This window comes from Rhinolophus hipposideros (assembly GCF_964194185.1).
Source record: "Rhinolophus hipposideros genome assembly, chromosome: X".
In the NCBI taxonomy this organism is placed as follows: domain Eukaryota; kingdom Metazoa; phylum Chordata; class Mammalia; order Chiroptera; family Rhinolophidae; genus Rhinolophus; species Rhinolophus hipposideros.
In genome coordinates, this window is record NC_138046.1 from 37,744,967 (window position 1) to 37,771,966 (window position 27,000).

Consider the following 27,000-nt stretch of genomic DNA (forward strand, 5'->3'; position numbering starts at 1 on the left):
ATCCCATGTTCATGGATAGGAAGAATTAATATAGTTAAAATGTCCATACTGCCTAAGGCAATATACATATTCAACGCAATTCCTATCAAACTACCAACGACGTTTTTCACAGAAATAGAACATATAATCCTAAAATTTATATGGGACCATAAAAGACCCCGGATAGCCTCAGAAATCTTGAGAAATAAGAACAAAGTGGGAGGTATAACGATACCTGATTTCAAACTATACTACAAGGCTACAGTAATCAAAACAACATGGTACTGGCATAAAAATAGATACATAGATCAATGGAACAGAATAGAGAGTCCAGACGTAAATCCATGCCTATATGCCCATCTAATCTACGACAATGGAAGCAAGAATGTACGATGGGGTAAAGATAGTCTGTTCAATAAGTGGTGTTGGGAAACCTGGACGGACACATGCAAGAAAATGAAGCTGGACCACCTCCTTACACCATATACAAAAACAAATTCAAAATGGCTTAAAGACTTAAATGTAAGATCCGAAACCATAAAATATCTAGAAGAAAATATAGGAAGAAACTTCATGGACATTACCCGGAGTAAGATTTTCACTGATATATCCCCTCGCGCGAGCGAAGTAAGAGGAAAAATAAACATGTGGGATTACATCAAACTAAAAAGTTTTTTCACAGCAAAGGAAACCATCAATAAAACAAAAAGGGATCCTACTCTATGGGAAAAGATATTTGCCAATGATATATCTGATAAGGGATTAATATCACAAATCTATAAAAAACTTACTCAACTCAACTCCAAAAAAACAAACAACCCAATTAAAAAATGGGCAGAGGACTTGGGGAGACATTTCTCTAAAAAGGACATACAGAAGGCAAGAAGACATATGAAGAAATGCTCAACCTCACTAACCATCAGAGAAATGCAAATAAAAACCACAATGAGATACCACCTCACTCCAGTCAAAATGGCTATTATCAATAAATCAACAAACAACAAATGCTGGCGCGGATGTGGAGAAAAGGGAACGCTAGTGCACCGTTGGTGGGACTGCAGATTAGTGCAGCCACTATGGAAAACAGTATGGAGGTATCTCAGGAATCTGAAAATGGAACTACCCTATGATCCAGTAATTCCACTCCTAGGCATCTACCCGGAGAAATCCAAAACTCCAATTCAAAAATCTGTATGCACTCCTATGTTTATTGCAGCACTTTACACAATAGCCAAGATATGGAAACAACCAAAATGCCCATCGGTAGATGACTGGATTAAGAAGCTGTGGTACATTTATACAATGGAGTATTACGCAGCCATAAAGAAGAAAGAAATCTTATCATTTGCAGCAACATGGATGGATCTAGAGAACATTATGTTAAGTGAAATAAGTCAGAAAGAGAAAGACAAGTACCATATGATCTCACTTATATATGGAATCTAAAGAAAAGACTATGTGAATGAACTAATCAGAGACAGTTTTGGGACGCAGAGAAAAAACCGAGAGTGGTTAGATGGGTGTGTGGGAGGGGGTTGGGGATAAGGGGAAAGGTGAAGGGATTTGGAAGCAGCTGGTAACCACAAGATGGCCTCAGGGTTTTTTTTTTGAAAATTAATTTGGGGAAGGTATTCTATAATGTTGTAAAGATTTTGTTGGGTATCCGATGGACATGCGTCCTATTTGGGAGACCACCTCAGGGATACTGTGGATACCTGATCATGGCATTGTACATCAGAAGCTAAACATTAATGAATGCCAACTATAATTTTATATATATAATGTGATGGTTCAGTGTGAGGTCGGAGGGATAGTGGATGGGGGGAGGGGGGTTCACAGTATGAGGGATATAAATGATGAACGTCTAAGTATTACCTTGTTTTGTACACCTGAAACTAATAAATAAATTAATTAATTAAAAAAAAAGAAAAATAAAATTATTTAAACAAAGAACTACCAATTTATTTTTTTGAAATGGAATACCAATTGTCTAAGGATAATTAATGAGATGAATTATATCAATTGGGTACCAATTTTATAAGTTGGATAGTCCATCCCTTCCCCATTGACCTGCATTGCGACCTTGCCACATATCAAGCTTCACATGTTGATGAATATTTTTGATATTACTGTTCTGTTCCACTGGTCTATATGTCTATATATTTTTTTAATTACTATTATTTTCCACTGCTCTGTATTTCTATATCTGTACTAATACATTATTTTAATTAGTGTGGCATTATAATATTGTTTCATAGTTGCTAAAACAAATCTTCCTCACTTGTTCAGAAACACCTTATTTTGTTTTATTTTTTTACCTTTTTCTCTTTCACATAACTTTTAGAATCAGCTGTCAAATTTCACGAAAAAAACTGCTGGGAATTTCATTGGAATTCTGTTGTCTCTACATATCAATTCAGGTACAATAGGAACACATAATTCTTAACAGGGATAGTACTATGTAATTTTTGAAGAATGATGATATTTAGGCATCCCTTGTATCACCCAGTCCCTCATTCCATGTTTTGACTAGAGCTTCATTAGGTGTCCTCATCTCTTTAAGTAGCCCCCCCACACACACATTCTCATCTAATCCTACCACTTTAGTATTCTCCATTTTGCAATTTATCCCTCATGTATTTGCTAAAAAACAACAATTAATTTTAGAAACCAATCTACTTAAATCTATTTTAACAGTGAAATTCTGTAGATGTAACATTACCCCCAGAGATTTCAAATAATAGGGCTGGCATATATTGGTGAAAAAGTGTTTTTCAGTCCATCAGAGAACTGGACTCGACCGTGCAAGTCAGGCAACATAATATGGTGTGTAAGAGTTCTAGCTCTTGAGTCAAAAAAATGAAGTTTACATCCAATACCTCTCACTTTCTTTGACATCAATTTATTTAAGATCTTTAAACCTTTTTTGTCTATAAAATGGAGATGGCAATAATAATTATTATGTATCCTAGGAATGATGTGAGAAATAAATGAGATAACATATGTAAAGCAATTAGCAGGATGCTCAATGGTAGCTATTATTGTTATCATGGAAAATAATCATAAATTAATACTTCTTTTTTATAGAAGTTAAAAACAATAAGTTTCCCTCTGATAGGTACATAATCTATATCCAATTTCAATAGAAATGAAGTTTTTGGATTGTAAAGTAAATATTACTAAGTCTCCAGAATACAGCTTGATATTAGATTATTATTACACTGTGATTCCTTTGCAATGGCAGCCTGTCCTTTTAAACTGTGAAACCGGGCAATGCCTTCTCCTCTCTAGCCATCATAGTCCTAGATGGCATATTCCTCCAATATGAAGCTGTTTTGTGTACACTGCAAATGTGTTCTTTAGTGTAGCCACCTTCATTAACTACCTTAGCTAGATCGTCTGGATAACTTGCTGCAGCTTCTACATCAGCTCTTTCTGCTTTACCACCTTGCACTTTTATGTTATGGAGATGGCTTCTTTCCTTAAACCTCAGGAACCAACCTCTGCTAGCTTCAAACTCTTCTTCTGCAGCTTCATGGCCTTCAGAGAATCGAAGACAGTTAGGGCCTTGCTCTGGATTAGGCTTTGGCAGAAGGGAATGTGGTGGCTGGTTTGATCTTCTATCTAGACCACTAAAACTTTCTCAATACCTACAATAGGGTTGTTTCTCTTTCTTACCATTCGTGTGTTCACTGGAGTAGCACTTTCAATTTCCTTCAAGAACTGTTCCTTTGCATTCACAACTTTGCTAACTGGTGCAAGAGGCCTAGCTTTCCGCCTATCTCAGCTTTCAAAATACAGTCCTCACTAAGCTTAATCATTTCTAGCTTTTCTTAATAAACTTTATTGGGGAATATTGGGGAATAGTGTGTTTCTCCAGGGCCCATCAGCTCCAAGTCGTTGTCCTTCAATCTAGTTGTGGAGGGCACAACTCAGCTCCAAGTCTAGTCGCCATTTTCAATCTTTAGTTGCAGGGGGCACAGCCCACCATCCTATGTGGGAATTGAACTGGCAACCTTGCTGTTGAGAGCTTGCGCTCTAATCAACTGAGCCATCCGGCCTCCCCTCCACAACCTCAGTGGCAGCTCATTGTCTTCAATCTAGTTGTGGAAGGCACAGCTCACTGGCCCATGTGGGAATCGAACCGGCAACCCTGTTGTTCAGAGCTCACGTTCTAACCAACTGAACCACCTGGCCGCCCCAACTAACTTTGGATTTCAAGTGAGAGACTTGCAACTCTTCCTTTCACTTGAACCCTTAAAGGCCATTGTGAGGTTATTAATTGGCCTAATTTCAATATTTTTTGTGTCTCAGGGAATAAAGAGGCCCAAGGAGAGAGAGAGAGATGGGGGAACAATGGTTGTTGGAGCAGTCAAAACAACATTTATCAAGTAAGTTTGCCATCTTACATGGGTGTTATTTGTTGTGCCCCCAAATATTTACAATAGTAACATAAAAGATCACTGATCATAGACCACCGTACAAATTTAATAATAATGAAAACATTTGAAATATTGAGAAAATTATCAAAATATGACAGAGACATGAAGAGAGCAAATGCTGTTGGAAAAATGGTACCAAATAGACTTCCTCAACACAGTGTCACTACAAACCTTCAATTTGTTTAAAAAAAAAAAAAGGTATTATTTGTTATGTGCAATAAAATGCAGTATGCCTGTATTTAGGAAACAGCAATTTCTGGAAATAAACATGAGTTCCACAAAGAATACCATTACTAACTAAAACTAATATCCATGTTGGATAGCACTACTAGATGTGACTACTAAAAAGGTGAATGCATTCTTAGTCTGTATCAACACAAGCATAGTATATAGACTGCACTTACTTTTAATGTTCTTTGCAGTCAAAATTGTAAAATATTTTATGTATTTGTGACACACACAGCCATTAATTGGAGATAGACTAAAGTTAAAAGAGCGTTACCGAATTTATATTTGTGGCAAATGTTTATGTTTCTGGTACCAGTAACAATTTTCTTGATGAAATGCTTCATCCATTTCAAATTTGTGTTTTAACTTTAAAATCCATTAGGCAAAATTTGATCTTACTTTTGGGATATTAACTTATGAAGACAATTAAAATATTAGTCAATTACACTTTCAACTGTAATCTTAAAATCCACTATGAGTTTATCAAATAAGTCACATAATCTTAGTCAACAATTTGTAGGTATTCATGCATAAAATATTCTTTCTCAGATTAATAAACCCCAAATCTTTTTGATCAAATAAAATTAGTTATATGAATAAAATGAATTTTTAAAAATACTATTGCTAAAAATGATGGTCTCACTTCCAACAAGAGAGCATTACTGTCATGTTAAATAGTTAAGTCAGACATCCTATTGGACTGAAACACTAATAAATTTAACTGCATGTTTGTTGCAAGCTACTTCATTCTGACAGTTTTATATGCAACCAAAGACTTTCAGAATTTGCATTTAAGGTTTACATTTCAGATAATTTGAAACTCAAATTCAGTCTTACCTCAGCTTCCTGAAGTTTTGTAAAATTTGACTCTGCTCCAATATAGTATGAAATGCCTTTTGATGCGCCCTCCAGAGTTGCACCTCGTATTAACAGGATGAGTAAGACAACATAGGGAAAAATAGCTGTAAAATATACCACCTATCAGGAAAAAAAATTAAAGTCATTTATTTAAATCATGGTATATAACTGCATACAAAAAAAGTCATTAGTCAGTTGACATTGGTAAAATAAAGTATCAAAAATTTCAAAAGGTAGGGCTGGCCCAGTAGCTCAGGTAGTTGGAGCACCATGCTCCTAACGCTGAGGTCGCCAGTTCCACTCCCACATGGGCAAGTGAGCTGCGCCCTCTACAGCTAAGATTGTGAACAACAGCTCTCCCTGGAGCTGGGCTGCCATGAGCAGCCAGAGGTTGGCGTGAGCTGCTGCAGGCTGCTGTGTGCTGTCACGGACTGCTGTGCTGCCGTGGGCTATCATGTGCTGCCAGGAGCGGCTGGTGTCATATGTGAGTGGCCAGCAGTCAGCATGAGTGGCCAGCAGCCAATGAGAGCTGCCATGCGCCAACAACCGACAACCAGCAACCGACTGCCTCAGCTGGGGGTGGGGGGAGAAGGGGGAACACAAGGTTCATAATACCAGCATGGGCCAGGGAGCTGTGTCCTACACAACTAGACTGAGAAAGAACGGCTTGAACCGGAGTGAGGGAGGTGGAGGCAGAAGAAGGGGGGGAAATTTCATAAGGATATTAGCAAAGTTGGCATAATTTTCTCTTTCTGTTCTCACCATTCTCAAATTATCCATTTTTAAAACATTCTGATGAATGACATCAGAAACACAGCAGCGTGAGGTATGCTCCTTGAATTCTCCCCTTGAAGTTACAAGTTGAACAACTATAATTCAACAAAGGATTCCCTATGCAACACACAAACACATTTGAGAGATCCACACATCAATACATATGAACATGGGCACATCAAAGTGAACAGTGGAAGAGGGAAGGGAGAAATGCAGATATTGGGGCTGTGGGATGCAGCCCAGAGATCCATGTGGTCCTGAGAGAGGGAAGGATTGAGAGGGCAGGTGCATTCTTTGTGGCCCCAGCAATTGTGCCTGAGAAATCAGCAAATAATATGGCAGAACCAAATCTAGGCAGATACCTCAGGGCAAAGATAGAATGCAAAAGTGCGACAACTGTGGTCTAACAGCCATCACTGCCAGGCAGAAAACAAAGCCACAGAGCCTGGCTGTCTCCCCTAAACCTCCCAGACATCGACTCCCCCCCCCACCCTCCCAGAGCTAGAAACAGACCCCAGAAAAAACTCTAGCAGTGTTGGATTAAAGAGCAGAATATCTGCAGCCCTGAGAACTAGAGAGACAGTTCCTCAATGGCAGGTGTACACTATGGCTAATTCCAATGACAATGGAAGAGCTACAGGGGTGAGGCAGCTGGGGTCTGGCAATTGCCATTACTCAGAGGAGAACAAAGCCACAAAAACACCAGCTGCCTCTCCTAGCTAACCCAGCCCCCACCTTTCATGGCTGATCACAGTGGGGACATAGAGGGCTGCTGAGATGCACAGCTCTGCCTCTGCATGCTGAGGCAACACTGAGCTCACAGGGCCTCAGAACCACATCACCTACCACATCCTCCCATGGGTGGAGCCCTGAGACTGGAGTGACCTGGACACAGAGGAGAAACCGACATGCCCAGGAAATCTCCCATGATGTGAGAAGCCAAAACAGGGAAAGAGAAAATAAAATGCTCCAATGCTACCTACTGCAAAGCAAAAGAATGACTTCTTCATATCAACCTGGTGCACAATCCACTGCCATAGATGCCCAAGAAGAGAATTCATCAAATACCACGAATAACCAAGGTAACAAAGCAGCTCAGGAAGAAAATAGAAAATCTTCAGAAAATAAACTTAGAGACATGGAAATATGTGACTTAAGTGACAGAGAATTCAAGATTGTTGTTCTCAGAAAAACTCAATGAGATGCAAGAAAATTCAGATAGGCAGCTTAATGAACTCAGAAATAAAATCAACAAACATAATGAACATACCAAAGAGAATGAAATTTTTAAAAAACCAAATAAAAATTCTGGAGCTGAAGATCTCAATAAAAGAGATGAAAATGATAAGTGAGCTTAAGAAACAGAGCTGACTAGATGGAGGAAAGAATTAGTGATATCAAAGATAGAAATCCGGAAATGACACAAATAGAAGAACAGAGTGATTTGAGTTAAAATAAATGAAAAAACTTTACAAAAACTATCTGACGCTATCAGAAAGAGCAATATAAGAATAATTGCTATACTAGAAGGAGAAGAGAGGGAGAAGGGCACAGAGAGTATATTCAAACTAATAGTCAATGAGAACTTCCAAAAACTATGGAAAGATCTGGATCCTCTAATCCAAAAACCAAACAGAACACCTAATTACCTCAATCCTAACAGGCCTTCTCCCAAGGCATATTATGTTTAACCTGTCAAAAAAATAATGACAAAGAAAGAATTCTTAAGGGAACCAGGGTAAAGAAGATTGTAGCCTACAAAGGAAAGCTTATTAAATTATCATCAGACTATTCAGCAGAAAGTCTACAAGCCAGGAAGGAGTGGAATCAAATATTCAAAATATCAAAAAATAGAAATTACCACCGAAGAAGAATATATCTCTCAAAGTTATCCTTTATATATGAAGGAAAAATAAGTACCTTTCCAAATATATAGAAGCTGAGGAAATTTTCCACCACAAAGCCTGCATTACAGGAAATGCTGAAGGAGACTATTCTGAAATAAGACGACAAGAGGATATAGAACTACAAGTAAGATTACTAACAGACAGACAGAAGCAAGAAACGGAAACCCTTACACAGAATAGGGCGCTATACACTTAAACATATCATAAAGGAAAAAAAGATAAAAACATGAAAATAAAATTTAAAAAGACAATTTCCTGTGGCAAATCAGAAAAGCATTCATAGCATAAATGGGGATAGTCTTTGACAACAAAAACATAAAAGGGGAGGGAGTAAAGGTCTGAATTTCTAAAGAGGAATGAAGGTAAGATGCATGCTAAAAGAAAAGGGCTACTGTATATATTAAACTTTCTTTTCATGAACTTAATGGTAACCACTCAAACAAAATCCAGAACACATAACATAAAAAAGAAGGGGAAAATCATGGAATACCACCAAAGTAAAATAACAGAAGCACAAAGGCAAAGAAACAATGGAGACACCAATCAACCAGAAAACAAAAGGTAAAATGGCAATAGAAAATCCTCATATATCAATAATCACCCTAAATGCAAATGGACTGAATGCACTAAAAAAGGCACAAGGTAGAAGATTGGATCAAAAAACAAAACCCAATCATATGTTGCCTCCAAGGGACACTTCTCAGCTACAAGGACAAACATAGACTCAAACTGAAAAGGTGGAAAATGATAATCCAAGCATATAGCATCCAGAGAAAAATGGATATAGCCATACTTTTATCTGTCAAAACACAGTTCAGGATTAAAAAAAGGTAACAAGAAACAAAAACGGACATTTCTTAATGATAAATGGGACAAAACAACAAGATAAACACTTATCAATATACTAGGGATGACAAAAAATATATAAACATTTTAAGAGATGTTATTTATTCTCAAGCAGTAGTTCACCAAAATCAAAAGTGTCTGGATGCTGATAATAACCACTTTCAGAGCCTCTTGTAATGGCAGAAGTCAAACATGACTTGTATTCATTTTTTTTGTTATCGGTACATACTAAGTATTACAATTAATACAGTTTTTTCCTTTCTTAAAATGTGTATACATTTTTCTGGCACCCTCTGTATATGTTCCCAATCAGGGAGCACCAAATTATATAAAACAACTACGAACAGAGCTAAAGGGAGAAAAAGACAAAAACACAATTATAGTAGGGGATCTAAATACACCGTTGACAGCTATGGATAGATCATTGAAACAGGAAATCATTAATAAAATGTGATCCTTAAATGACATATTAAACCAAATAGCCTTGCATCCTAGAACACCAGACTATATATTCTTTTCCACATCCTTAATGATAGATGATATTTTGGGACATAAAACTAGCCTTAGAAAATTTAAAAAGATTGAAATCATACCTAGCATATTCCCTGACCACAATGCTTTGAAACTGGAGATCAACTGCAAATAGAAAGATGGAAAAACCACAAATACATGGAGATTAAACAACATACTACTAAAGAACAACTAGCTGAAAGAAGAAATAAAAAGAGAGATCAAAAGATTCATAGAAACAAATGAGAATAAAAATACATTGTATCAAAATCATTGGGATATTGTGAAAGTTATATTAAGAGGAAAATTTATATAATTACAGGACTGGCTCAAGAAAGAAGAAAAATCTGAAATAAACAACCTAACATTGCATCTTAAAGAACTAGAAAAAAAAAGAACAAATGAAACCTAAGGTCAGCAGAAGGAGAAAAATAATACAATTAGAGCAGAATTAAATGAAATAGAGAACAAAAAGACAATTGAAAAAATTAATGTGACAAAGAGTTGGTCCTTTGAAAAGCTTAACAAAATTGACAAACCCTTGGCTAGACTCACTAAAATGAAAAGAGATAAGACACTAATAAACATAATCAGAAATGAAAGAGGGGAAGTTATCACAGATGCCACAGAAATACAAAGGATCATACGAGGATACTATAAAGGACCATATGCTACCAAATCCAATAATCTACAAGAAATGGACAAGTTCGTGGAAATATAAAACCTTCCCAGACTAAATCACAAAGAATTGAAAAATCTAAATAATCTGATCATCTGTAAGAAAATTGAAACAATCATCCAAAACCTCCCTAAAGTCAAAAGTCCAGGACTAGATGTCTTCACTAGTGATTCTACCAAACTTTCAAAGAGGATTTAATACCTGTCTTCAAACTCTTTCAAAAACATGAAGAACAGACAACATTTCCTAAGTCATTTTATGAGGAATACATTACTTTGAAAACAAAACCTGGTAAGGATAACACACATACAAAAAGAAAATTACAGACCAATATCTCTGATGAATGTAGATACAAAAATCCTAAACAAAATACTAGCAAACCCAATACAAAAATATGTTAAATATCTAATACATATGATCAAGTGGGGTTCATTCCAGGAACACAAGGATTATTCAACATACACAAATCAATCAACATGATACACCACATAAACAAAATGAATGATAAATATCATATGATCAAATATATGGATATAGAAAAAGCATTTGACAAGATACAACATCCATTTATGATTAAAACACATAATAAAATGCATAAAGAAGGAAAGTACTTCAATATAATAAAGACCATATATGGAACACGCTCAGCTCATGTCAAATGTAATGGTGAAAAACTGAAAGCTCTTCCTTTAAAATCAGGAACAAGACAGAAATGCCCCCTATCACCGCTGTTATTCAACATCATATTGGAAGTCCTAGCCAGAGCTATCAGGAAAAAGAAAGAAATAAAAGGCATCCAAATTGGGAATGAAAAAGTGAATTTGTCACTTTTTGCGAATGACATGCTTCTTTATATAAAAAACTTTAAAGACTCCACCAAAAATTTTTGAAACAATAAACAAACACAGTAAAGTTGCAGGATCCAAAATCAATGTACAAACATCCACTGCATTTCTATATACTAACATTGAAATATCAGAAATGGAAACAAAAACAAAACAATTATGTTTGCAATTACCAATGAAAGAATAAAATACTGAGCAATAAACTAGACCAAAAATGTGAAGGTCCTATACACTGAAAACTATAAGACATTATTAAAAGAAATTGAACAGACATAATCAAAGTGGCGGCGTAAGGTGAGCCTATGTAAATCTACCCTGGAATTTACAACTAGTTGAACAACAATAACTCCACAAAGCACTCCCTGCACAGGAGACATGAAAGACAAAGAGGCCAACTACTGAATTCACCTAAAGGTGGGCAAATTGCACAAGCGGGGGAGGAGAGATGGGAGAAGTGCAGAGACAGCAGCTCGGGCACAGGACGCAGAACTAGCTCAGTGCTCTGAGCTCGCTACATGGCGGAACTACCTCAGCTGTGGGAGAGGAAAGAACTTGTATGGCTAGGACTCCGCTTATGGCTCACAGGGCTGGGGGGAGGGCAGCATTAGCACAGCTGAACCCAATGCTCATGGCACAAACGTCAGAGAAAAGACCGAAGGACGAAAGCTGAAAACGGTGGTTTAAGCCCTCATGGCCGAGCAAAGAACAGAAGCATTAGGCCCTGAGACTAGCCGCCCCCTCCTTACCCTCCCAGAGCTTGCCCCCACCCACAAGCCCGGTGCTAGAAGTGCAACAATAGCAGTGTCAGATCAAAAGGACAGAATATTTGCTGTTCTGAAAACTGTGGAGCGCAGACACAGATTCGCAGCCCAACTAGTTCTGGCAAAGGGGAGGGAGCTGTAGAAGCGGGAGCAGCTGTGGTGGTGCTCGCCGCCATTGCTCTGGGACACCTCTCACAACTCACCCCGCCCCTGGCCCCACCTATCTGGGCGGATCCCCGCAGGAGTAAACAGAACTGCTGAAACATATGGACTCTGAATATGGTGCAGAAAGAGCTTGGGAACTTCAAAAGCTCTCCGCATCGCCACAGGGACCCAGGCCTATGACCCAGTTTGCCTATGACCCAGGCGAACTGTTAACGGAGGAGAAGCCCATTTCCCAGGGAATATCTCCATTGTGTGAGAAGTTGGAATAGTGCAGAGAAAACATAGCACTACTGTGTGACAGAGGAAAAAAAGGCTATAGTCAGAGAGAAAATAAAATATTCTACCAACAAGTACTAGAGAACAAAAGAAAGACCTCTTCCTATCAACCTGTTGCAGATGCCACTCCTGTAGATATCTAGGAAGAAAAATAATAAATCAGTAATTGCCATGAATGACCAAGCAACAAGACAGCTCAGAAAGAAAGAGAAAAGTCTCCAGAAAAGGAACTAAAAGATATGGAAATATGTGACTTAAATGACAGAGAAATCAAGATTGCAGTTCTGAAACAACTCAACGAGATGCAAGAACACACAGAATGGCAATTTAATGAAATCAGAAACGCAATCAAACAACAACATGAGCATTTTACAAGAGAGACTAAAATTTTAAAAAAGAATGAAATGGAATTTCTGGAAATTAAGAAATACATAGAAGAAATTAAGAACGAAATAACGAGCATAGGTAGTAGAGTTGACCAGAAGGAGAAAAGAATCAGTGACATCGAAGATAGAAACCTGGAAATTACACAGATGGAAGAGGAAGAGACTTGAGACTTAAAAGAAATGAAAGAACTCTACAAGAACTTTCTGACTCTATCAGAAAGAGCAATATAAGAATAATGGGAATACCAGAAGGAGAAGAAAGAGAGAAAAGAACACAGAATACATTCAAATAAATTGTCGATGAGAACTTCCCAAACTTGTGGACAGAACTGGATCCTCGATCCAAGAAGGAAAAAGAACACCTAATTCCCTCAATCCCAACAGGCCTTCTCCAAGGCACATTGTATTGAAGCTGTCTAAAATCAACGACAAAGAAAGAATCCTCAAGGCAGCCAGGGAAAAGAAGAAGGTAACCTACAAAGAAAGCTCATTAGATTCTCATCAGATTTTTCAGCAGAAACTCTACAAGCCAGGAGGGAGTGGAAGCAAATATTCAAACTATTGAAAGCCAGAAATTATAAGCCAAGAATAATATATCCAGCAAAGATATCCTTTAGATATGAAGGAGGAATAAAGAACTTTCCAGATATACAGAAGCTGAGGGAATTTTTGAATACAGGACCTCCACTACAACAATACTAAAGGAGTCTATTCGAGCACCATCAACAGGGACAATTTGTGGCAACATAAAAAGGGGAAAAGTAAAGGCCTGAACCAGAATATGGGAATAGGGAAAATAAGAGTGCTGAAGAAAACGGAGTACTCTAAATATCAAACTTTCTTTTACATAAACTTAAGGCTAACCACTCAAAATAAAATCCAGAACTCAAATGCATACGGTAATAAAAGAAGAAACAGAGGGAAACATCATAGAATGCTACCACACAGAAATAATAGACAACAACAAAAAGGTAAAGAAACAATGGAGACACAGCTTTACCAGAAAACTAAAGATAGAATGACAGGAAATCCTCACATATCAGTAATCACCCTCAATGTAAATGGACTGAACTCACCAATAAATAGACTCAGAGTAGCAGATTAGATCAAAAAACTAAACCCAACCATATGCTGTCTCCAAGAGACACATCTCAGCTACAAGGACAAGCATAGACTCAAGGTGAAAGGGTGGAAATTGACACTCCAAACAAATGGTACCCAGTGAAAATCAGGTGTACCCATAATGATATCAGATAAATCAGACTTCAGGGTGAAAAACATAACAAGAGACAAAGATGGACATTTCATAATGGTAAAGAGGATTATACAACAAGAAGACATAATAGTCATCAATATTTTTGACCCTAATCAGGGAGCACCAAAATATACCAAGGAACTACTAACAGAACTAAAGGGAGAAATTGACCAAAACACAATTTTACTAGGGGACTTAAATACATCATTGCCAGCTATGGATAGATCATCCAAACAGAAAATAAACAACGAAATAGCAGCCCTAAATGACACATTCGATGAAATGGACATAATTGACATATATAGAGCACTTCATCCTAAAACATCAGACTATACATTCTTTTCTAGTGTACACGGAACATTCTCAAGGATAGACCATATATTGGGACATAAAATCAGCCTCAGCAATTTTAAGAAGATTGAAATCATACCAAGCATATTCTCTGATCACAAGGCTTTGAAATTGGATATCAACTGCACAAAGAAATCAGGAGAAAACACAAATACATGGAGATTAAACAACATACTTTTAAAGAACGACTGGGTCAAAGAAGAAATTAGAGAAGAGATCAAAAGATACATAGAAACACATGACAATGAAAATACGTCCTACCCAAATTTTTGGGATGCAGTGAAAGCAGTTTTAAGAGGGAAATTCATATCATTACAGGCCTATCTCAAGAAACAAGAAAAATCCCAAAGAAATAACCTTATGTTACACCTTAAAGAACTAGAAAAAGAAGGAAGTGAAACCCAAGGTCAGCAGAAGAAAGGAAATAACAAAAATCACAGCAGAACTAAATGAAATAGAGAATAAAAATACAATAGAAAGAATTATTGTGACAAAGAGCTGGTTCTTTCAAAAGATTAACAAAATTGACAACCCCTTTGCTAGACTCACTAAGATAAGAAGAGAGAAGACACTAATGAACAAAATCAGAAATGAAAAAGGGGAAGTTATCATGGACACCACAGAAATACAAAGGATCATCCAAGAATACTATGAAGGAGTATATGCCACCAAATTCAATAACCTAGAAGAAATGGACAAGTTCTTAGAAACATATAGCCTTCCAAGGCTGAACCATGAAGAACTGGAAAATCTAAACAGAGCAGTCACCAGTAACGAAATTGAATCAGTCATCCAAAACCTTCCCAAAAGCAAAAATCCGGGACCAGATGGCTTCAGTAGTGAATTGTACCAAACCTTCAAACAGGATCCACTACCAATCCTGCTCAACCTCTTCCAAAAAATTGAAGAAGAGAAGGTACTTCTTAACTTATTTTATGAGGCCAACATTACCGTGATACCAAAACCTGGTAAGGACAACAAAAAAAAAAGGAAACTACAGACCAATATCTCTGATGAATACAGATGCAAAAATCCTAAACAAAATTCTAGCAAATCGAATACAGCAATGAATTAAAAAGAGTATTCATCATGACCAAGTGGGGTTCATCTCCAGGGCACAAGGATGGTTCAACATCCGCAAATCCATCAATGTGATACATCACATGAACAAAATAAAGGACAAAAATCATATGATTCTATCAATTGATGCAGAAAAAGCGTTTGACAAGATACAATATCCATTTATGATTAGAACACTTAATAAAATAAGTACAGAAGGAAAATACCTTAACATAATAAAGGCCATGTATGACAAGTCCTTAGCTAATCTGATAATTAATGGTGAAAAACTGAAGCATTTTGTCTACGGTCAGGAACAGGACAGTGCTGTCCCCTATCACCTCTGCTTTTCAACATACTGTTGGAAGTCCTTGCTAGAGCAATCAGGCAAAAGAAAGAAATAAAAGGCATCCAGACTGGGAATGAAGAAGTTTAATTATCACTCTTTGCAGATGACATGATGCTATATATAGAAAACCATAAAGACTCCACCAAAAAGCTGTTAGAAACAATCAACAAATACAGTAAAGTTGCTGGCTGCAAAATCAACGTACAAAAGTCCATTGCTTTCCTATATACTAACAATGAAATCTCAGAAAAAGAAATACAAAAAACAATTCCCTTTGCAATTACAGCAAAAAGAATAAAATATGTACGAATAAACTTAACCAAGGATGTGAAGGACCTATATGCTGAAACTATAAGACATTTTTGAAAGAAATTGAAGAAGACACAAAGAAATGGAAAGACATTCCGTGTTCATGGATTGGAAGAATCAACATAGTTAAAATGGCCATATTACCCAAAGCAAAATATACAGATTTAATGCAATCCCCATCAAAATCCCAATTGCATTTTTTAAAGAAATAGAACAAAAAATCACCAGATTTGTTTGGAACCACAAAAGACCCCGAATAGCAAAAGCAATCTTAAGGAAAAAGAACAATACTGAAGGTATCGCTCTCCCTAACTTTAGCTTGTACTACAGGGCTACAATAATCAAAACAGCTTGGTATTGGCAGAAAAATAGACATATAGACCAATGGAATAGAATTGAGAACCCAGAAATAAAACCACATAAATATGGACAGATAATTTTTGACAAAGAAGCTCAAAACATACAATGGAGGAAAGACAACCTCTTCAATAAATGGTGCTGGGAGAATTGGACAGCCACATGCAAAAGAAATGAAACTGGACTGCTATCTGTCACCATGTACAAAAATTAATTCAAAATGGATAAAAAACTTAAGCAAAAGACCTGCCAGAATAAACTGCATAAAAGAAAATATAGGTACTAAACTTGAGGACTTTGCGTTCAAAAAGCATTTTATGAATTTGACTCCAAAGGCAATGAAAGTAAAAGCTAAAATAAACAAATGGGGCTATATGAAACTTAAAAGTTTCTGCACAGCAAAAAAAACCATCGACAAAATGCAGAGGCACCAACTGAATGGGAGAACATTTTTGCAAACAGTGCCTCCAACAAGGGGCTACTATCCAAAACATACAAGGAACTCATGAAGCTCAACAAAAAAACAGAAACAACATAATTGAAAAATAGGCAGAGTACCTGAAGAGACATTTCTCCAAAGAGGACATAGAAATGGCAACTAGACATATGAAAAAATGCTCAACATCACTAATCATCAGAGAAATGCAAATAAAAACCACAATGAGATATCACCTCACCCCATTCAGAATTGCTATCATCAACAAGACAAATGGTAGCAAGTGTTGGAGAGGCTGTGGAGAAAAAGGAAGCCTCATACACTGTTGGTGGGAATGCAGACTGGTGCAGCCATTATGGGAGGCAGTGTGGAGGTTCCTCAAAAAATTATGAATAGAATTACCATATGACCCAGCAATCCCTATCCTGTGTATCTACCCCAAAAATTTGAAAACATTTATACATAAAGACTCGTGTGCTCCAATGTTCATTGCAGCTTTGTTTACGGTGGCCAAGACATGGAAACAACCAAAATGTCCTTCAATAGATGAATGGATAAAGAAGTTGTGGTATATATACACAATGGAATACTATTTGGCGGTAAGAAAAGATGATACAGGAACATTTGTGACAACATGGATGGATCTTGAGAGTATAATGCTAAGCGAAATAAGTCAGACAGAAAAAGCAGAGAACCCTATGATTTCACTGATATGTGGTATATAAACCAAAAACAACAAAAGAACAAGACAAACAAATGAGAAACAAAAACTCATAGACACAGACAATAGTTTAGTGGTTACGAGAGGGTATGGGGCTGAGGAGAAGGAGATGAGGGTAAGGGGCTCAAATATATGGTGATGGAAGGAGAACTGACTCTGGGTGGTGAACACACAATGGGATTTATAGATGATGTAACACAGAATTGTACACCTGAAATCTATGTAATTTCACTAACAGTTGTCATCCCAATAAATTAAAAGTAAAATAAAATAAATACCTAGGAATAAACTTAACCAAGGATATTTTTAAACTATATGCTGAAAACTGTAAGACATTTTTGAAAGAAATTGAAGAAGACACAAAGAAATGGACAGACATTCCGTGTTCATGGATTGGAAGAATCAACATAGTTAAAATGGTCATATTATCCAAAGCAATACACAGATTTAATGCAATCCCCATGAAAATCCCAATGGAATTTTTTAAAGAAATAGAACAAAAAATCATCAGATGTGTTTGGAACCACAAAAGACCCTGAATATCATAGCAATCTTAATAAAAAAAACAATACTGGAGGTATTACACTCCCTGACTTTAGCTTGTACTACAGAGCTACAATGATCAAACAGCATGGTATTGGCAGAAAAACAGACATATAGACCAATGGAATACAATTGAGAATCCAGAAATAAAACCACATAAATATGGACAGAAGATTTTTGACAATAAGCTAAAAACATACAATGGAGGAAAGAGAGCCTCTTCAATAAATGGTGCTGGGAGAATTGGATAGCCACATGCAAGAGAATGAAAATGGACTGCTATCTGTCACCATGCACCAAAATTAATTCAAAATTGATGAAAGACTTAAGCATAAGTCCTTACACAATAAACTGCAGAGAATAAAACATAGGTACTAAACTTATGGACCTTGGGTTCAAAGAGCATTTTATGAATTTGACTGCAAAGGCAATGGAAGTTAAAGCTAAAATAAACGAATGGGACTATATGAAACTTAAAAGCCTCTGCACAGCAAAAGAAACCACCGACAAAATAGAGAGGCAACGACTCAATGGGAGAACATTTTTACAAACAGTGCCTCCAATGAGGGGCTAATATCCAACATATGCAAGGAACACATGAAACTCAACAACAAAATAACAAACAACCCAATTGAAAAATGGGCAGAGGATCTGAAGAGACATTTCTCCAAAGAGGATATACAAATGGCAAATAGGCATATGAAAAAAATGCTCAACATCACTAATCATCAGAGAAATGCAAATGAAAACCACAATGAGATATCACCTCACCCCAGTCAGAATGGCTATCTTCAACAAGACAAACAGTAACAAAGTATTGGAGAGGCTGTGGAGAAAAAGGAACCCTCATACACTGTTGGTGGGAATGCAGACCGGTGCAGCCTTTATGGAAGGCAGTGTGGAGGTTCCTCAAAAATTACAGATAAAATTACCATATGACCCAGGAATCCCTCGCCTGGGTATCTACCCCAAAAATCTGAAAACATTTATGCATAAAGATACGTGTGCTCCAATGTTCATTGCAGCTTTCTTTACGATGGCCAAGACATGGAAACAACCAAAATGTCCTTCGATAGATGAATAGATAAAGAAGTTGTTGTACAGACAAAAGTTTAGTCGTTACCAGAGTCTTACCCTCTGGTAAGGGTAAGGGTGGGGGGAGGGAAATGAGGGTAAGGGGGATCAAATATATGGTGATAGAAGGAGAACTGACTCTGGGTGGTGAACACACAACGGGATTTATAGATGATGTAATACAGAATTGTACATCTGAAATTATGTAATTTCATTAACAATTGTCACCCCAATAAATAAATTTAAAAAAACGAAAGAAGTTGTGGTATGTATACACAATGGAATACTATTCGGCAGTAAGAAAAGTTGATACAGGAACATTTGTGGCAACATGGATGGATCTTGAGAGTATAATGCTAAGCGAAATAAGTCAAACAGAAAAAGCAGAGAACCCTATGATTTCCCTGATATGTAGTATATAAACCAAAACAACAAAAGAACAAGACAAACAAATGAGAAACAAAAACTCATAGACACAGACAATAGTTTAGTGGTTATCAGAGGGCAATGGAGGTGGGTGGAGGTAGATGAGCGTAAGGGAGATCAAATATATGGTGATGGAAGGAGAACTGACTCTGGTTGGTGAACACACAATGGGATTTATAGATGATGTAATACAGAATTGTACACCTGAAATCTATGTAATTTCTGTAACAATTGTCACCTCAATAAATTTTTAAAAAGTTAAAAAAAAGTTTAAATAATTGCAAAAACCACAATTACTTTTGCACCAACCTAATAGTATTCGTAAAGTTACCAATCAGACAATTTGATAGCACATATGCAAGTGCACTGCTTGTGTCCTAAATAACACATGGTTCCAGATGAGCAGGTTGTCTTTGAGGCTGGCTTTTCATTATTGTGGATTTCTCTGATTCATAGATGCCTATGTTTGATAATACGTCCAAGGAGATGATTTAAAGAAGTCATCCAGAGACCATTAAAAATTAATTGCCTGTGTAAGTGGCCTTTAATGGATACTTTCAATATTAACATCAAAAAGGAACCTAGGGTTTCAAAAATGTGCAATTGAAACGTTATTTTAAAAAGTTTCCACTGACTATGATGTTCACAGTATTTCTATGCATGTTTTATCACATCTTAATATTAACTGAATGTGCTAGATATTGTACCCGAAATACAAAGATACTATCCACAGTTATTCCTGTCTCCCATCTTTAAGGAAATTTCATTCTGCAGTTACAAACATGTAAACATTCACTTTCTGGATACTGTACAACTGCTCACAGATAAAATTTCATGTTGTTCTTTGAAATTGCCATGATGCTTTCAGAAAGTTTAAAAAACAATGAAGTGGGGAAATATAATGTTTTTCAGTACAGGACTCCTTGTTAAGAGAGAGGTCTCTGAGTCCATTTTAGCAAACTTGAAGAGAATGATTACAGTTTATTTTTTTTGATCTCTCTCCAACTAAGGGCATCCTGAAATTATTACCCTGTATAACGAGGATCTAGACTTTTAAAACCACACATTGCAACATATAATTCCATTCAAGATGCTTATTTATATAGTAGGACAGAAAATTTTAAAATATACTTGCAAGTCTCAGAATACTGTATCAGCTAGAAGGGTCCAAGTTTTGAGTAATTGCACAACTTTAGTACTAGTTTGTGCTTGTTTTGTTTTATTTTGACAATAGCAGCGATCTTAAGTATTTTCTTAGAACTAGGCTGCTTACTTATAATGGTTTTACACATTTGAATGTTCCCATTATAGGAAAAAATATGAATTTGATAATGCTTGACATTGAACTATAATAAAATTGGAAAACAGCTCCATCACTATCTAATGTGTTTTCCAAGTTACCTTGCCAGAAGACTTGATTCCTTTAAATAGTGCTGCACCAACTATGAGCCAAGCCAGAAGAAGACAAAGAGCCAAATACCACACAATTTCTCCAGTCTCATCCATTCCACTTGAGCGTTGGAGTGCCACTTTGCTGAAAACACATAAGCTCTTTTATGAACACAGAATCACTTGTCTTAATATATTGAATTTCATCCAGGAGAAAGCTTCTGGATGAGTATTTTATCTTATTAATACACCAATGTCATGGCAGCCTTTTATTGATACTTTTGTATGGAGAGGCAAAAATAACTCAATGAAAAGCCAGGCACTGATCTTCAGGCTTAATTGCAGCCAATTCAAAGTTTCAAACCCTAGAAAAAAAGATCCACTGATTCCTTTAGTTATGTGTTTTCCCTAATATTTCAAAGCTCCTTTATGTAAAAAAAAAATTAACCTTATGTCACATTATTTCATTTTACTTGTTACAGTTTTTTCTCAAGCTAAAATGACAAAGAAGACATTTTAAATTGTATTAAAATATTTTCTTATTCATTCTACTTGTATTTATCATCATAACTAAATGGTCCCATTATTTATGTCTTTCTCAAAGACTTCCTGTAAAATTCTATGATTTCCACTAAGGGCATGCACAGATCTAGGATTTTAATTCTTAGCTTGGTGTTAGGAACATTTCGAGCTCCAAATTTTAAAAGGATCACAACAGAGTATTAACATGCACATGAGGCAAAGCTCATTACAGCAACAGTCAAGGAAGTTAGGTCAGGGTAAAAGGTAGGTGTATAGTAAATAAAGAGAGAACACTTAAAATTAATAAAAGTAAATATAACCCAAAATATCTTTTCCTGCTATATAGTGACAATTATAAGCAAATGAATAATGAAGAACTGCAGCCTTAAATAGCAATTTTACCCCCAAATTACTCATCACCCAATTGTTTATTATTAGAACATGCAAATTATAGTCTAAAATTGGAATAATTTTTCTTCAAAGCAATGCCTTAATAGTTAATGAGTGCTAAATAAATAATTACTGACAGTGTTGTGCCCATTTATTTATTTTATTTATTTTTTTTTAAATTTATATTTTATTTGCTTTTTCAGTTACAGTTGACATTCAATATTATTTTATATCAGTTTTGGGTGTACAGCATAGTCGTTACACATTTATATAATTTACAAAGTGATCTCCTGATTAGTCTAGTACCTACCTGGCACTATACATAGCTGATGTAACATTACTGGCTATATTCTCTATGCTGTACTTTACATTACAGTGACTATTTCATAACTAACAATTTGCATTTCTTAATTCCTTCACCTTTTTTGTTGTGCCCATTTAAATAGCTAATTTATAAATGACAATTTGTTGACCAAGAACTAATTTTGTAGGTTACTACTAGTCACACAGGATAGGTAAACATTTGAGTCAAATAGAGTAGAAATTGCTTCAATTCCCTTTTTTTCTACTTATGTGATTTAAGAAAAGAGCTGATTAATATTTTATTGTTAATTATGAAAGTGTTTTAGTAACATCTGTTTAAGAAGTAGATTGTCTAGGATACTTACTTCCAATATTGTTCACTGGGAAGCTGCCCTGGCTGATAAACTTCACTTCCATTGATGCAGGTTAAATGGTTGGCATCTACCCAGCTTTTATTAACTTGGATGATCGCCTCTATTCTGGTACCCACATTACAGTGAGTTACTAAAAATTATGAAAAAGAATGCACACACAGACACATACTTAGTTTTACAAGAGTACTTTTTAGTGATAAAATATTTAAAGTACTGCCTAAATTGTTACTTGGTAAAGGTGGAGCAGAAATCGTACAAATGGAATAAGCCATGCACATTCAGCATTTTAAATGTTCTCTGTTACTAAGCTGGAGGTGAGTATGAAAATATCTGTTCTTTTAAACGATGAATATATTTATAGTAATAAAAGCTATAAAGTAACAATCTTTTCAGTTGGGATTTAGTGCTCTGAGGAACTTTCAGTATGTGGACTTATTTAACTTATGTGGAAAATGACACCTTTAAATTTCTGAGAAGCATTCAATCTTTTTCATTTTATCCTGTGATATACATAAGCAGTCCTAGTGTTAATAGTCTACAATATTGATGCTACAGTATCCCAAAGATTAGCAACCTACGACATGGGCAACACTCACTGTCTCCTGAAACACATTACCGCTATCATGGACAGTGGTTTTCTCTCTTCATTACTTTCCCATTGTCTTCCTTCTCTCCTGCCCATGACTTAGACCTGAGAGTACTCCTAGTAGAGGTTAAGCCTTACAGGTTGCCCTCAGAAATTAACATTGTATTAATAAATTTTCAGGTTGTACGTGCTTTATTCTGGTTTCAATAACCTACAGCTTGATTAAAACTGTTCCTAAATTGGTTAGAAAATGATTTAAGCTTATTAGAAGCAATAAAAGAATGAAGCAGAGTCAACAATATTTTAAAAAATAAATAAATGAATTTTTACCTATAGGTGATCTGCTACAGTTTTTATCTGCCCAATAAGAACAATTTTTCCATGGTAGTTCACTTTGAAAAGAAGCAAACATGTAGTAAAGACTATAGGCAATGATGACGTTGTAATATATGGTCACAAAAATGGATATCAGGACCATTGTAATTCCCACACCTGAAAAAAGAGAGAAGTTAAAATAAAATACGAACAAATAAAATTTACTTTGCTAATTCATAAAAAAGCTGCATCTTAACTTCCACAAAATCTATTTTGAAATGAGAAGTCTGTTTCAAACAACTTTTTCATTTTTGGGGGTGGGGAAGCAGTACTACTGTCTGTTTAGCTTTCTTCTCAAATTTAAAATTATTTTTATGACTGGTTTTCTGAGACCTTTTTTTAGTTGATTAGAAAAAGGTACTAAGATCAAGGGCAGAAGATCTATATTGATTAATCAAATTCACATAAGGAAAAACCCATGTCCATTGCTCTTTATTATTAATTCTATAAATTCTTGTCAGAGTCGGTACTATTCTTTAAAAAAGGAAGGAAGGGGGGCCGGCCCGGTGGCTCAGGCGGTTGGAGCTCCTAGCTCCTAACTCCGAAGCCTGCTGGTTCGATTCCCACATGGGCCAGTGGGCTCTCAACCATAAGGTTGCCAGTTTAACTCCTCGAGTCTCTCAAGGGATGGTGGGCAGTGCCCCCTACAACTAAAGATTGAACACGGCACCTTGAGCTGAGCTGCCGCTGAGCTCCCAGATGGCTCAGTTTGTTGGAGCACGTCCTCTCAACCACAAGGTTGCCTGTTCGACTCCCACAAGGGATGGTGGGCTGCGCCCCCGGGACCTGGAGCTAAGCTGCACCCTCCACAACTAAGACTGAAAGGACAACATCTTGACTTGGAAAAAAGTCCTGGAAGTACACACTGTACCCCAATAAAGTCCTGTTCCCCTTCCTCAATAAAATCTTTAAAAAAATAAGGAAGGAAGGAAAACTATTCATAACTCATATCGTATTGACTCACTGACCAATACTCACATCTTCATCTATAAACCAACATTTTGACAAGTAGAAGATAATGCCTATGAATTAATGTCCTGAAAGAATAGTGTACAGCTTTTCTACAAGTACTGTACATGTAAAGAAAATTCAATAACTCAGTAACAATCTGAATTTAAACTTCCAAAATTTCTTTAACTCAGTAGTTTCAAAATGCAGTTTACCGTAATGCATGTAATTTCTATGCTTAAGACTAGCTTTTAAGGTAGCTTCCTTAATATTCCAGCACAATATTCTATTCACATCACTACAAATTTATTTTTGTTCCACTGAGGCTTTTACAAATAGTTTTCAGCAGCTAGCACACACCAAAATGAGATCTAATCTTCAGACAGGAAAACTGTTTGATGTTTAATATCAAGGCATTTTTAAAAACTTTACCAGTGTCTTATTCTATTAGGAGAATCCAAGAAAAAAATTGTTACCTGCCTTTCAACTTTTCTGAATGAGGCATTGTAAAAGATATGCAAAAGCAAGAAGATGAGGACTGCACATGAAGCAGAAAAAAGCCAGAGCCATGAAGTTAATGCACAACTGGACCACGTGCCAAGAAAATTTAAAAGGTGAAAATAGAAAGGGTATGACACTCTTACAATCCTCTCTAATATCCTTCCTTACCTCTTCCATACCTGCAGACTGAGATAAACAGCAATAAAAATTAACACTTAGTTTTTAAATTCTACAGTGGCAATATGCCAAAAAAACCCAAAACAAAACAAAACAATGTATGCTTCTTTGCTTTTAACCTGTCCAAATTTTAAACACTTTTCTTTCACATAGTGAGAACAGCTATATGCATGAATAGACCAATAAGAACAATAAGGAAAACATTTTAATACCAACCTTGAAACAGTGGAAGAATCCTCCAAACTGAAACTGGACCTAAGCTAGCAAATTGTCCCAGGGAACACTCTAGGAAGAACAAAGGTAAACCAGCCAGTGCTAGCATAATAGCATAAGGTATCAAGAAGGCACCTAGAAAATGCAAAAAGAACAAAAGCACTATGATATCCCAAAACCTTCATGGCACTTTGACAACCGGTATAACATTTTGAAAGCATTCTCACTTAGTGGAGTACTGGGTTTAGGCCCCAAATTTACGACTTTCTGTGAGAAAGCCATTGATTCTCTGAACCTTGGATTCCTCATCTATGAAACAGGAATGCTAGTATAGGAAGTTGTCACATGACGTCATTGATAGGCTCTGTGATTTTACGTGAAACGATGTTTAATGAAACCACTTTTACCATAGGCTGCTTGATAAAAACAAGACTTAAGTTCCTATGGCATCTCATCAATGTTTCAACAAAACAACGTTGAGTGAAACTATGAGGAGTGGCAGTGTTATGCAATGAGGTTGTTGTGATTATTAAAAACAAAAGCCTATAAAAAGCAATCCAGAGGAATTGAATGAGCCAGATAGACTGAGGTTTCTATCCTGGCTCCACCATTTACTAGTTATGTGACCTAGGACAATTTATCTAACTTCTGAACCTTGGCTTCTTCATCAATGAGGAGAACAATATGTACAAACTCATTAGTTTGTGGTAAGGCTTCAATTACAGAGACTAAGTGAAAATATTTGGCAATATGCCAGGCATACAGTATATGTTCAAAGTTAGTTTCCCTTCTTTCTCCTTTAAAAATAAGTGGTCTGTTTTTAAGACAGGATGCAAATGCTAAATGTGGTTCGGAGTGGAAATCATTGCAGTTAAGGTCATTATTCTCCAAATAGTTATGAAGCCTTCACTCAATGTTAATAACAAATTTATCGATTTTTTTAGAAGAACCTGAATTTTTGAGATGCATTCAGTAAAATTTCAATTTTATAAGAACTAATTATCTTAATTTAGATTACACAGTCTCCTTTTTTATTTGTTTTAAACTTTTATTATTTTACCTTGTTTCCTGCCCACTTTTGGGGCATAACATTGCTCATTAGAAATGTTACCACTAGACTAGTGGTTACCAGAGGGTAAGGGGATTGGGGGGTGGGAGATGAGGGTAAGGGGGATCAAATATATGGTGATGGAAGAACTGACTCTGGGTGGTGAACACACAATGGGATTTATAGATGATGTAATACAGAATTGTACACCTGAAATCTATGTAATTTCACTAACAATTGTCACCCCAATAAATTTAAGACAAAAAAAAAGAAATAAAAATCAAAAAAAAAACAAAAGAAATGTTACCAGATTGTAGGTAGAAGCAGGGACAGAATATTAAATGCTTTGGTCAAGTATTCTAGAAGTCTTAACAAAATTCAATAAGAAACTATGGGGATTAGTGTTCAAAAATGTGCTTTTGCATTATGTACATTTTATTTATCCATATTACATCTTTTCCTCGTGTGTTTTTCATATTATGATATTATAATATCATACCTGGGAATTACATTTTCCCCAACCCTCTAAATATATTTTGCTAAAAATAACGAGACAATAAAGTACTTGTTATATACAAGTCACTAATCATTAGAACATAGGGACAAATGTGTTTTTACAGATGTTCCAATATACATAC

At 36.1% G+C, this 27,000-nt stretch overlaps 1 protein-coding gene across 1 annotated transcript in view; it reads right to left on the reverse strand.

Moving 5' to 3' along the window:
- Window positions 1-27,000, reverse strand: part of SLC6A14 (solute carrier family 6 member 14) — a gene marked incomplete at both ends in the record, with an annotated part of 64,105 nt that overhangs the window by 33,966 nt on the left and 3,139 nt on the right. The window contains 5 exons of the mRNA XM_081042818.1: window positions 5,487-5,627; window positions 20,938-21,070; window positions 22,506-22,644; window positions 23,431-23,592; window positions 25,318-25,449. Of these exons, the coding sequence (XP_080898944.1) occupies window positions 5,487-5,627; window positions 20,938-21,070; window positions 22,506-22,644; window positions 23,431-23,592; window positions 25,318-25,449 (707 nt within the window). The remainder of the gene's footprint in view (window positions 1-5,486; window positions 5,628-20,937; window positions 21,071-22,505; window positions 22,645-23,430; window positions 23,593-25,317; window positions 25,450-27,000) is intronic.